This window comes from Durio zibethinus, chromosome 14 (genome assembly GCF_047325235.1).
Source record: "Durio zibethinus cultivar Kanyao isolate XHJ-2024 chromosome 14, ASM4732523v1, whole genome shotgun sequence".
Lineage (NCBI taxonomy): Eukaryota > Viridiplantae > Streptophyta > Magnoliopsida > Malvales > Malvaceae > Durio > Durio zibethinus.
Window position 1 is genome coordinate 394,168 of NC_143175.1, and position 13,407 is coordinate 407,574.

At 35.5% G+C, this 13,407-nt stretch overlaps 2 protein-coding genes across 3 annotated transcripts; one reads left to right on the forward strand and one right to left on the reverse strand.

Annotated features, from left to right (window-relative positions):
- The first annotated feature begins 977 nt into the window (after nucleotides 1-977).
- Nucleotides 978-6,125, forward strand: LOC111295056 (uncharacterized). Its single transcript, XM_089742855.1, has 9 exons — nucleotides 978-2,054; nucleotides 3,079-3,606; nucleotides 3,721-3,786; nucleotides 3,941-4,107; nucleotides 4,209-4,365; nucleotides 4,459-4,549; nucleotides 4,633-5,033; nucleotides 5,306-5,410; nucleotides 5,495-6,125. The coding sequence occupies exons 1-9, from the start codon at nucleotides 1,923-1,925 to the stop codon at nucleotides 5,774-5,776; spliced, it is 1,929 nt and encodes a 642-aa protein (XP_089598981.1). The 5' UTR covers nucleotides 978-1,922; the 3' UTR covers nucleotides 5,777-6,125.
- A 1,485-nt stretch (nucleotides 6,126-7,610) lies between these two features.
- Nucleotides 7,611-10,512, reverse strand: LOC111295476 (proteasome subunit beta type-4-like). Of its 2 annotated transcripts, none has more exons than XM_022888972.2 (7): nucleotides 10,308-10,512; nucleotides 10,123-10,187; nucleotides 9,951-10,027; nucleotides 8,963-9,092; nucleotides 8,624-8,783; nucleotides 8,334-8,519; nucleotides 7,611-7,937 (listed from the first exon to the last, which is right to left on the reverse strand). In XM_022888972.2, the coding sequence occupies exons 1-7, from the start codon at nucleotides 10,311-10,313 to the stop codon at nucleotides 7,824-7,826; spliced, it is 738 nt and encodes a 245-aa protein (XP_022744707.1). In that variant the 5' UTR covers nucleotides 10,314-10,512; the 3' UTR covers nucleotides 7,611-7,823. The 2 variants fall into 2 exon arrangements, with proteins under 2 accessions (XP_022744707.1, XP_022744708.1); XM_022888973.2 differs by having other exon boundaries at nucleotides 7,932-8,070; nucleotides 10,308-10,447.
- Between the last annotated feature and the right edge of the window lie 2,895 nt (nucleotides 10,513-13,407).

Consider the following 13,407-nt stretch of genomic DNA (forward strand, 5'->3'; position numbering starts at 1 on the left):
TCGCTATTTATCAACACAACAACAATAACAGTATAGCCACTCTCTTCAAAACTTTCCATTCCATTCCTTTCCACCCGCAAGAAAAATACTGTATAGAATTTGATATTTCTTTTAAACAAACACCAACTTCGACTATTCCTTTTCTAGTTCCAAGTCTGCTTTAACTTGTTTGTTTAACCCATCTCTATGAAGATGAAAATACTGTTTTTTTGTCTTTCTTTTCTTGTCTTTTGGTTTCAAGAGGGAAAGGAAAGGAAGAGAAACAGTAACTACAGTGTACGGCGGTAGTCTCCCATCCCATTTTTACATTTTCACAAGTTACCAAGAGGATCACGTGAATCAAGGCAGCCAATTTTACTACCGCCATTATCTCAATCAAAACTCTCCCGTGTTTGTCGCCTGTTTTCTTATTACATACAAATAATCTACTCTCTTCCTTCCATCAGCATCCATGTTATGTTTCTGTTTTTCTTTTTCCTGTCAGAGTTTTATTGTTTCTCATATATATATATATATATAAATTCACTATCTTCTCAGCAAAAGGACGACAGAAGCTTTAGTTAAAAGAGTAGATTGATACTAGTAAATCACAAGGACGTTGATAGTGATGAGTAATGACTGATGGGCTGTACTGTTCCCTCCCTTGTAAATAACGTAGAAAATTAAACTGCACTTTGACTCATGCATGACTGTTTTTGCTAATCATTATTCCGATTTCGAAGATCTAAGATCGAAATCCTATAATATTATCTCATGTTAACGGGTATTTGGGAAAATTTTATATCTACTACTACACTTGAGATGATGTTACAATATATATATATATATAGTCAAAGATTGATTTATAAGACAAGTGGGTCTATATTATGTTTCAAATTATTATTATTATTTTTGTTTACAATGAGTAATGGAATAGTAAATTAGCTGCAGCACTGGCTCTTATTTCTGAAGAAATGGTATGGTTTTTGGTAACCAAGTTCCAATCCATGCGCATGGCCTGACAGAATGGTCATCCCATTTGAACATACAAGTTTCGTAACATGTTTAGCTTACATTGTTAACTTCTCAATTCTCACGAGAGATGATCAGATTGGGTTTCAGGAAAACCCTTTAATTGTTTGAGGGAAACACCACTCCACTCCTTTTCCCAAAACTAAAAGGAATTTCCACAGCACGAAGCCCCACACTTCCCTTGTGAAGAGACATTTCAAGATCAACATCAATAACCCCCTTGAAACTTGGGTTGAGAGAAAGAGTGAGAGGAAGAAAATTTCTCATCCGCTAATCCCAATACCATGCCAACATAAACCATAGAAAAAGAGAAAGAAAGGAAAACCTCCTTCCCTCGCTCTAACCTATCTGTCAAAAAAACCTCCATGACACCTTCCCCATCATTTTCCACGACCCCAATAGCCCCACACTGCATCATTTTCAGTTAGACAAATGTGAAAAAGTATAGAAACAAATTCTATAAATAAATGGATCTTTTAAATAACAAAGATAAAGAAATATCTCTCTCTTTCTCTCTCTCAACAGCCACAGTCCCATGATTTTACATCACTTGTTTATAGTCATGAAGACCTATTCACCCATGCAGCATAAATGGTTATCTTTTCATTTTTCCTTTGAAGATAAACTATACGTATAGGTTATAGAGAGGGAAAAAATGTTCTTTTCACGGTAAACTTCTGTGGCTGTTAGTTGCCACAGTGATATAGACTTGAAAGCGCCCATCTTTTCATGTTTATTGACACTGATAGTTGATATATCACTTGGCTTGTTCATGTCCTTTTTTGACCCTCTATTTCTCTCCTCTGGTTGCTTCATCATTGTCAAGCACTGTGTTGAAGTAGAACTAAAGCTAAGCCAAAGACACAGACCACCCCTTAAAAGAGAGAAGAAAAAACACCATACAGAAAACAATGGGGTCTCTTGGAGCTGAAACTGCAATGAAGAAAGCAATGTGGCTCTATCCTAAAGTCTCAGGTTTTAATCCTTCTGAGAGATGGGGGCACTCTTCCTGCTATTCTAATGGGGTTGTATATGTTTTTGGGGTATGTTAAATTTTCTTTCATTGGGTTTTTTTTTTTTTTTTTGCCTTTTGTCAATATTTCGTAGTCTAACAAACAATGCAGAATTGTTTTTCTCTTAGTAGCTGCTCAGTGACTACTTTTTCACTAGTTGTAGTATTATTGATATTTTTCTGCTTATTCAATTTTATTCTTTGGTTAAGCTTGTACTATTTCTTTTCTCTCTCTGCGAATTGGTTATCTTTGGTTATGGGAACATATAACTTTATTCATAGGTTTTAGTTCTTTATTGCTTCCTCTTATGCTTCTGCTTGGAATGCTATCTGAAATTTGTCCTCATTTCACTTTCTCTAAGTAGTAAAAACTATAAGTAGGATGACTCTCCTCATTTCATAGAAAGCATTCTTATTCTCTCTCTCTCTCTCTCTCTCTCTCTCTCTCTCTCTCTCTCTCGGTTATTTCACCCTATGTTCCATTTACCGTTATTCATCTTCCTTTTCTTTTTTTCTTTTTCGAAAATAAAATTGTTTTCTTAATCTTCGGTGCAATACCGTAACTGTTAAATTTTTGGCAATATCAGGTATTAGGTACTCATGTTTTCAGTCATGCAAGGTCTTGTAACTTCCTGGTAAAACTTTGATTAGCTGTTAGATGCATGTTGTTCAACCTTTTGGGAGGAAATTATGCTATACTGGAAATACATGTAACAGGGGAGGAAGAGAGCATTAGTTTCTTGAGCATTTGCTTTAAAACAGTGTGTGAACATTAGGTTTACTTATCCACTCTGGTCTGATATGTTTGTCAGAATAGAACCAAAGCATTAATTTCTTGTTTATCCCTTGGCCATCATCTCTCTTATTGTGTATTTTGTCTGAAAAGTACAAACTGGTATTAAACACTTTAATTCTGTTGTAAAGTTTGATGCTTATTTCTTTTAGTAGAAGAGAAACCATAAGAAGAAAAAGGTCAATAATGCTTTTAGGGGAATATAATCTCCATTTTCCCCCTTAAATGCTACATGTTTATCGCCTGTTTTTACCCGTCGCAGGGGTGTTGCGGAGGTCTACATTTCAGTGATGTTCTCATGGTAAATCTCAACACAATGGTTTGGAACACTCTTGAGACCACAGGGCAGGGTCCTGGTCCTAGAGACAGCCACAGTGCTGTTCTTGTAGGGACTAAAATGATGGTGTTTGGGGGCACTAATGGTTCTAAGAAGGTAAATGATCTTCATGTATTGGATATTGCATCCAAAGAGTGGATACGAGCTGAATGCGATGGTGTTGCACCTTCTCCTCGCGAAAGTCATACTGCCACGCTTATTGGTGAAGATAAGGTAGTGATTTTCGGAGGAAGTGGGGAAGGTGAAGGAAATTACTTGAATGATTTGCATGTTCTGGACCTTAGGACTATGAGATGGACTTCACCTCAGGTGAGAGGTCATATCCCTGTCCCTAGAGACAGTCACAGTGCTGTTGCAATAGGGAACAAACTCATTGTGTATGGTGGGGACTGTGGTGATCGATATCATGGAGATATTGAGATGTTTGACATGGACACTTCAACTTGGTCAAGGGTATTGATTTCACTTTCCCAGTCTCACAAAATCAGTTATAGAAAATCAAATTGCTAGACAGATGTCTTGGCTTTATGAATTATAATTCATCGTATTCTTTTTTCTTCTTTACAGCTGGCTGTTCAAGGCTGTTTACCAGGTGTTAGAGCTGGTCATGCTGCTGTGAATATTGGAACGAAGGTAGCACATGATACTAAGTTAGCATTGTTAATGGGAGTCATTTCATTTTTGTCTACAGTTTTGTTAGAATTTCAAGTGGATAGAATTTTATGTTTATATCATGGATATGATCATTTGGGAGGATTTACCACTGGACAAATTTATGATTTTGAAGGTTTTCATTATTGGAGGGGTTGGAGATAAACACTACTACAATGATGTTTGGGTCCTAGATGTCAGTGCTTGTTATTGGGGTCAGCTTGATATATGCGGCCAAAAGCCTCAAGGGCGGTTTTCTCATACTGCTGTTTTCACAGAGTCAGATATTGCTATCTATGGAGGGTAACTTCCTTTGACTACATTATTGCTTTAGGTCCCGATCTCTTGTTTTGAGACGGCGGTTCTGACTTAAAATTTCATGGACCTTTACTTAATCTATGCAGGTGTGGGGAGGATGAGCGTCCAATCAATGAGTTGCTGGTTTTACAACTTGGAACACAGCATCCAAATGGTCGTTATAACATTACCATTTGCAAAACTTTTGGAAGCCAGTGGAACCAAGAAAAGAGAAGATTCCTAAGAGTAGCACCAAATAACTTGGTAATGAATATGCTGGATAAACTGCAAAATTTCTACCCCTTTAGTTTTTATGACCTTATTGAGTAAGAGGTGCTTAATTTTTTTTTGAAGCAGAAAACTATCTATTTTGGGGATAATGAAGTAGCAACACATGAAGCTTACCAACCAAAACAAGAAACAAAGCACTCTTCTTGGTTCAATTCAGGTTGGTTTGGAATCAAATTTTCTTGCCTCAGATATAGCTTGATGTTTCAGATATGTTTAGATTCATGTTTTCATTACTATTAGATACTTCAAACCCAAAGAGGAGAAGATCTTCCAATTCAAGGGCATGGGTGGTTGAATCAGAGCAAGAAGAACATTCCCTTTCACTGTCGCAGCATTCATCTCCTTCACAATCTGATCAAGAACAAGCCCCAGCACAAAAGCCTGCAGATTCCACAGGGTCTCAAGGACTTAACCTGTTTAAGCAGTTCAATCATGTTCCAAGCAATTATCAGCCTACCAATGTTCCAAATAACCATCAGGAGACCAGATATATGGTCCACAAAACTCAACAAGATTTGCAGTTCATAAGACAACATCAAAAACCAGAACAATATCTTCATGTTGTTCATACTGGCAGACAAGGAGCGCAATGCCCAGCTGTGGAACAGAAACACTTGGAGGCAGGGCCTATTCCCAACCTGGTAAAACATATATTTTCTGATTTTTTGTTGATTGAATGGGATATTTGATTTTTTTGTTGATTGGAAGCTACAACAGTATTATCTTTGTTGAAGCATCAGTCTATTGACTGAAGATTCGAATTACCTAAATTTTCTAGTTTATCAAAATTTTTGTCTGGTATTCAAGATGTTTGATCCCATTAGCATTATTGCTATATTTTTGTTTGGTGGTTTTGTTGTTTATGTTCCATTTCAAGATTGTTAGTACTTCTCAATGGGGTTTTTATCCTTAGCTTGGTGCTGAAGTTCGTGGTAATGTTGATGGAGCCTTCGACTCAGGTTTCCTGGTGACAGCAACTATTAATGGGAAGATATTCAGAGGGGTCTTATTTGCACCTGTAAGCTTTATGTTCTTGATTATGGAACTCCCTAATTTATTTGTTCAACTATAGCTTATTATCACTTTATTTGATCAACATTAGGGGCCGGGGATCATCTCGAGAGGGCCAATGCTTGGTCAAAGTCCTGCATCAACAAGCCAGATTGCTGCTGCTCAGCCATTTCTGAGCTCAAGCAATTCAGAATCCTTCAAGCCCACACAACAACTAACAATGCCAGATTCCAATCACAGCTCTCGACAAGCTAAAGTAAATCGACCACATTTGGTTACTAGGGCTACTTCATCTGCAGCAAAAGATCCAAAGCTAAGAAGTGATCTTCGAGATGTAGTTCTAACACTAGGAACCGGAAGTGGCCATGCCTGACATTATATAGAAATCCTGCTTGTTGGCATCAAATGATAGCCCCTCTTTTCTCTTTGCTTTATGATGTAAATGTTTATATGTAAATATTTTCCCTTTTTTTCTTCTTTAGTCATTTATGATTAAGGTGACTTTGTTTGAGCATCAGTTCCTTTTTTCAGCTTTTTGCATGTATCCTTGGCCTAAATGGTCAATAGGTAATGTAAGAGCGAAGGGATTTCTTCCTTTTTAATCGCAGTTCACCGACATGTGAAATGAATGTAATCCAAATAGAAAAGAGGTGTAATTAGTAATCTTGAAATTATTACTTTGATACATAGAGCATTATCCAAATCAATTTTATAAAAGCAGGAAAAAGGATGAGAAAACTTGGTAACATTTGCATTCAAAAAAGATGTATAATATTACCAAGTAACATTCACAAACAACTTTACTAAAATAGAATCCTGTTGAAAAGTGAAACCCAACATTACATGTGATGTACTTATGCAAGAAAATAACACTCCATACCAATAAAAAAAATTTGTCAAAAATTCACAATTTAAACAATTTTTAAATTAGTTTTTAAAAGAAAATGTGTATTTAAGAAAAATTAGAATATTAAGGATTTTCCCAACACCAACAGGAAGAAGAAATGGGACCCACCCAACGGAACAGAGCAGAACAAAGAAGATCTAGGGGGTGCCGTGAGAAAGTCCACGGAAGCACCCGCGCATCTCGCGCGATACTGTCGTAGAAGGGCTGTCGCTTTCAACCTTCTGATACGTCTCTGATCTGAAATTGATTGATGAAAATGAAAAAAAAAAAAAAAAAAGAATTTTATTAGTTATGAGGGTGAGTGGAGTATAGAGCAAGGGTCTTTTCGAAAATGTCAATTGTCTTTTCAGCTTTTTACTTTTCATAGCATAGGAAATGCCTTGACAACAATGTATTTGCGTCATCCTTCCTGCCCTTTCTGTTTGTGGCTTGCTTGGACCAAACAAAAGCTCCAACTTCTGGAATTCTTGGACTACCCTTATTAGGTCCAAAACTATTGGGTTCAAAGGACAGAAAGGCTACTGTAGCTCCAATTCATTGTCATCCACATGGCCCAACTTTGGAAAGCTTTCTTGGACCCAATGCATTTATGATTTTACTCTAGGAGTACTTCATGCAAGTATCAAACTCAGCAGGTTGACGTTTTAGAGATAGCAAGAAAGGTGGTCATAGTGGTGCATACAAACCGAGCCTGGTCTTCGGCCCTCCATGACCAAGATTTTGGCAATGCCAGAAGGATATGTTGACAACTTGGAATTCCCTTCTCATCCTTTTCCTTTTATCTCTTCTTGTCAAATGTCTTCATCATGAGCGAGATTGTTAGTTAATCTCTCCTTGTTTTGTTTGGAGAAATTCAATTTCTCATTCCAGCGTTCATTGACAAATGAGGGGTTTGGTTTGTTGCATTCCCACCTTGAGGTCTTCGCATGTGTTGAACTTGAGAGAGGAATCAACGTGGTTGGTTTGCCCGCAGCTCCACTTTCTCTTGGGTCGACAGTCGAATGAAGGCCATAAGGCCCTGTCCTCAAACCGATTAGGGCCACTGAGGCTGGGTACGAATCAGGCTAGGATGGACAATCTGAAACCAAGCTCAACCCAAAAACTTCTTCTCTTTTGGCATAGGGTCAATGAAGTTTCGGCTGATCACTTTTTTGGATTATATTAAAAAATGTCGTGTTCGGATTCATATCTTTATAGCACAGTTATTAAACTGAATAGATAAATTTTGCTGAGTCCAGATTCTACGAGAATGCTCAATCTTACATCAAGAATGGATAACATCTCTAGGAGCTTAAAAACAAGAAAAGAAAAAGCAGCTGCTGCCACATTAATCATGATAATCAACCTCAAACTTAATCGTTTTACAGAACCATAAAGATGGATCACAGCTCAGAACTCAACAGTTTCAATCAAACATAAAATGCATCAACTTTTAATTTAACTCCTACTTGTTTGTTTAATTTTTTTTTTTATACCATCAAACTTTCCAGAAAGGATGAAATGTTTGCTACAGCTACCATGATCCTACAGCACCCTGAGTAGGATTCTTGAATGCAGAGAATTCCCAGTAGGTCTTCAATGAGTACGGCTGGGAAATTGTCACACCTTCTTCAGTGATCTTAGCTATCTACAATCATCAGATTTTGAATAGATAAACATCACTATAGATAAAACTCTGCCTCAGATTTTCAAGTCAAGGACCACAATAGTTTCGCCAAAGAATAGATTTGATTAGGAGCCATCTTGAGAAATACATCAACCTAAATTGCATATATATAAATATAACAGGCAATTATAGAACAGTTGTTCACATGTAACAAATTCAAACACCAATGAGCAAGACTTTTCATTATAAAATTAGAGTATCAGATTAGTAATATCCATAGAGACAGATTGTTACCTAATGGCAAAAGCCTAAAATGCCATGCACACGTAGTTTTGTAGAAATTGCTATCTAATAGCAAGGATTAAAAATTTTTATTTACAACATGGTGTCAAAATTTTAAAAGAGAAAAGACCAAACCTGAAGCTTATTAACAGCTGATCTATCACGATAGAGGAGAACACGCATGCATTTCTCCAGTAGTCTAACACCATCTTCAAAGCTCAAGTTCTCATGCCACTCTTGACGAAGAATTGGCCGTGCAAGGTGATTTCCAAACCCAGTTGCAACATGATTGTCCTCAAAGTTTACACCAATCATGTTGACCTGATGAGTCATAGTTATAAGAATGGTCAGTTACAACCTTAAAACCACATGTAGCTCATTTCTGAACATTAGAACAAAAAGATATAACATAACTTTGAGCCTACCATTCCAAGATACTTCTGTCCATTTTTAACCCCACCAAGCACAAGGGAGTTCCACAATGGATTGAATTTGTTACGCCGGTTATACATGACTCGAGTCAAGTAATTGTGCACCTCTTTAGGCCCCAAAGAGTTGCCATCATCCCACATATTGTCATACAAGCTACAATAATCAAACATCCAAAAGTAACAGTTTTATGTCTGAAGTTTCACACAATAAAAACAAATGTTCCCAACAAAACCCAAAAGAAAACTGTGTTGCGTGTGTATGGGGGGAGAAATAAGAAAACTCATGAAAGAATAACCAAAACAAAAGTACTTATAATCTCAGTCAATCCTTACATAAGCTCATCTAGATAACGCAAAATCTCTTGGAAATCACTGATTTCTCCACTTGCACCCAGAAGAGAATGCTTGCCAATAGGCTTCATTCGCTCCACACTCTTGTACCGTAGGGTGGACCCATAAGAACCTGTCAATTAACAGGAGGCAGGCATAAAACAAGTGCATTCTTTTACATAGTGAAATTAAGAACCATTCAGTTGGGTAATGAGTATCAGATGAGTGCATATTGGCTTTAGAGCAAAGCTGGGGTACTTGAAACAGCAGACTTCCAGCTCAAAACGAGAGAAGAAATCTCAGTAAGGGGAATTCTGTTACTGACTTTGCACAATAGAGTTGACAGCTGAGAAGAAATCTAATAAATGAAGTCCTAATTATACAAATGATGCTACAATAAAACAAACATATACCATCTCCACATTCTAGCCTACAATATGGAATCCATATAAAATACTTATCATTTAGAGCACACTGTCAAACAAGCATCACATCAAACGTTAAGTACCATGTCTGGATTTTGAACAGATAAGTTTTCTGTTACAAGTTACAACCACTTCAGCTTCAGGCATTACCTTATCTGACAATTCTTAAGCTATGTAGCAATACTCCAACTCTCTAGTTGAAAGCAATACTCCAACTCTCTAGTTGAACCATTTATTCTAAAACAACATTACATACAGCATTAAAGGGTTGAAGAATAAGGAACACTCGGTAGTCCACCAACACACACACACACACACAGATACATACATACATACATACATACATACATACATACATACATAACAAGATAATTGCTTAAAGATAACAACAATCCAAAACAATAAGAAGAAAAAAACGACTTCGGATCAAGGCTGCTTAAAGATAATTGCTTCATCTTTAAAGTCCATAACAAGACCATAATCTACTTCCCACAAACAAAACCAATTCGAACACATGAAAAACTTCTGAAAAAAGAAAAATGGCTTATGTAAATGTATATGTTCACCTCCCATATCAGCAGCCATCAAAATCCCATCTTTGTACTTTAAAGCCACAACTGATGTTCCAGTCACATATGGGTAACTAACCAAAATTCGAAAAAAAAAAGAAGGAAAATTTCAATTATCCAACAACAAAAGGAAACCCTAGTTCCATTGGAAATCAGATAAAGAACATACAGAGTCCTTTGAGAGTCAGATTGAGGGCCAAGTAATCTATTTTCCGGTTGCGTTGAAGCCATAAACTGCATTAGAAAAAAAAAAAAAAACCAGAAAGGATAAAAATAAGTGCTTTTTAGGAAGTGGGAAGTGTTAGATTAAGAAAATAAAACTGGGCATTAAAGATAATCAATGGAATGACTTACATTCATTCTGATTTAAGGCTATAAATCAGTCAATTAAAGAAAAAGAAGCAGAGCAAAATCGGTGATCTGATGCTATAGAAATAACAGTATGCTGGATTCCCCTTTCCTCAAGAAACTTCCTTTATGAAAACGGGCCCTGCTCCAATTGGTATCGGTTTAGGATGCGGGTTTTCTCCTTTGTTTGTTTTTTTTTTTAAGCTTGCCTAATTGGAAAATTTTTTTTTTAATGAACTTATAATTCTATCTGTATTTTAAAAAAACAATATATATTATGTATGTGTACATGTGGGAATAACACATGAAATATATACACTAACAATTAGGACTGTAATTTTTATTTATTTAATCAAATAGACAAGTTTTGGTTTGTTAAGGGTTCTATCAAATTTTACAAAAAAAAAAAAACTAAGAGACCATGAAACTCATTTTTCATAATTAAAAATAAAACAATTAATAGTTCCGTAATTATATTTACACACAATTTTTCATGGCACTTTGATTTTTTTATTCATCATTATTATTTACTACTTGGAATATTCAAACATATCAACCCTTTTTTTTTTTTGGAGATAAAAAAAATGCTATCGTATTTTAAACTTGTTTGTACATATAACCTCTAATAATTAGTGGGATGAATGTTTCTTTGATGTTTTCAGTTTTAACATCTTTCTTATGTTGGATTATTTGAGGTTAAAAGTATTGAAAAGCACTGTGTAATGGTTGTTGTGGGTTTCATATGATTCTCATTTTGGTAGAATTTCAGCTTTGAAAAATTTTATAATGAAGATGGAAAAATCTAGGAAGAAAATTATGGAGATGTTGGCTTGCTGCTTTCTTTGTTTCAATCTGGCTTGTGCGCGCCATGATTCCAAAGACATAGTGAAAGTCATTTTCATTTCATGATGGGCATTTCCATCTCATATGTTTCCTTTTATTCCTTTTCTTGTTTGCATTCAACTACATATTCTTATCTCATTTTGCTAGCTACATGACAACAGTATCTTTTCTACATTCTTCTTTCTGTATTATCAGTTGATTTTTTTTTTTTTTTAACTTGGGTTAAGTCCGTTTAAGATTCAAATTCTTGGCATGAACAATTTAAACTAAACAAGGAATTGCCTTAATTCCTTATAACGATGCACTACCCCTTTTTTTCAAATTATAATGGTTTATATAACTTTAAAATCTAAAATTTGCATGTGTTTATATTTCAAATGATTCACTTACTTTTTTTAAAAGATGAATTCTCTTAAGATTATAGTTTTATCCCTAATACTTGCGCTCTCATTTTTCTTTTTTTTTTTTCGTAGGTTTAGACCAGCCGAGGTGATAATTAGATTGCCACACTTATATACTAATTTGTGTTTCATATATGTACGAATGGCATTTCTCATTATAAATTCATCTGATGGATATATCGCTATGAAGTTGGATTAGGGAATTTGGTTGTAGGTATGGCGTTTCCTTTTGACACGAGTCACCAACCCACCAACCCCTGTGTGTTATGCCAATGCGCCAGCATACAATGAACTGCAAAGCATTGCTATTTGCTATCATATGCTTTAATTTGGTTGGGATTCATTTTCCTTTTCATGGTTTATTGGTCAAGTCCAACTCTACTGATCCATTATGATCAATTAAGAAGTGGTCCCAGGTGACCTGTAATTCTGCATATAGTTGTTAAATTTATTATTGGTAGTTTAGTTATGTATCCTGAGTTTTCATCAGGTCACTGTCAACAGAGCTTGCCAGCTCGCAGCTCTTTCCACCAAAGCTCATGTATATTCTCACAGTCTAGTTAATTCCAGTATATTATGGATTTTCTCTAGATTTTAATATCTTTTCGCCATGTGATTTATAAAACTCAAAATAGCATGAATCAAGATAATTCCTTGATGGATGGCAACTTTTGTTGTTTTCATAAGCCAAAACTTAATTGCCCACAAAAACCAAGACAGAAGATCATTAAGTATATAATTCACTGAATTGCCTGAACATGCAAGTTGATTATGTATTTGTAATTGCAGATTATTGTAAGTCAACATCCAGGTAGTCTTTTTTGTCGAGTCCTGCTTAAAAAAAACAAAAACTCATATCCTGTGGAAATAGATAACTGACCCTTGGGAAAATAATTTCTTCCCTCCCTATACCAAGGCCAAAACTTAATACAATAAACTTGAGATTCCTTATACATAATTGTAATGGTCTTGCGGGGCCTTCTTCATCCCTGACATTAAAGTGTAGCAGATCACCAATAAAATTGGAAAATTTCAAACTACAGGTTGGTTTCTTCACCTTTGTCATGTGTGAGTGTGACTGTAAGTGAAACCATTGGCAAGCTTAGGCCAGCTGGGATTCAAACTTACATTAAATGGGGCCACTAGAACTAGGAAGCTGGAAATATTATAACCGGAAATGATCCATTTTTGTACAGCAATTTTCACTCTCTTTGAAGCTGCTCCTCTATTTTGTTTTTTTTTTTACTTCTTTTCTTTCACAAGTTCAATTCCAAATCATTGGGATACCTGTTATACCATTGCATTTACACCTACCCCATTCATATCTAAGCAGGTATTCCATTTCATCGCATTTGTAAAACAGATGACTGCATTTAACACTAAACCTCTTTTTTCCTCATATTAAAGGTAAATAAATGTTTCCAATAAGTTATTAACAATTGCAAACCTCTTAGTTTCTTCTTGTTAACCAAGTTAATGTTGCAAAATAAATGACCAAGAAAGCATCATGGATTCGTCGTTGCAATCTTGATTTTCTTTCAGCTTACTATCATTCATTTATAAAATGGAGAATAATAATAATTCATTGAAAATTACTGTAGTACTATACATTTGCATTATGTACACTTAAGTCTTTTGTTCTCCCTCATTTTTTGTCATGGTTAAAAAGGTCAGATTCAAACTTTAAGTATTGCTAATTTCATGTAAATCCAAAAATTTTATGATATTCCATGTAAGGAAATTTTCAAAACAGAAATTTCCCATTTCTTAATACATTAGTTTTCATGAATAGAAAGTTCTCAGCATGTGTCCAATGATTAGCATCAAATATTTTTTCTGGACCAACACCATTGCTACCTATG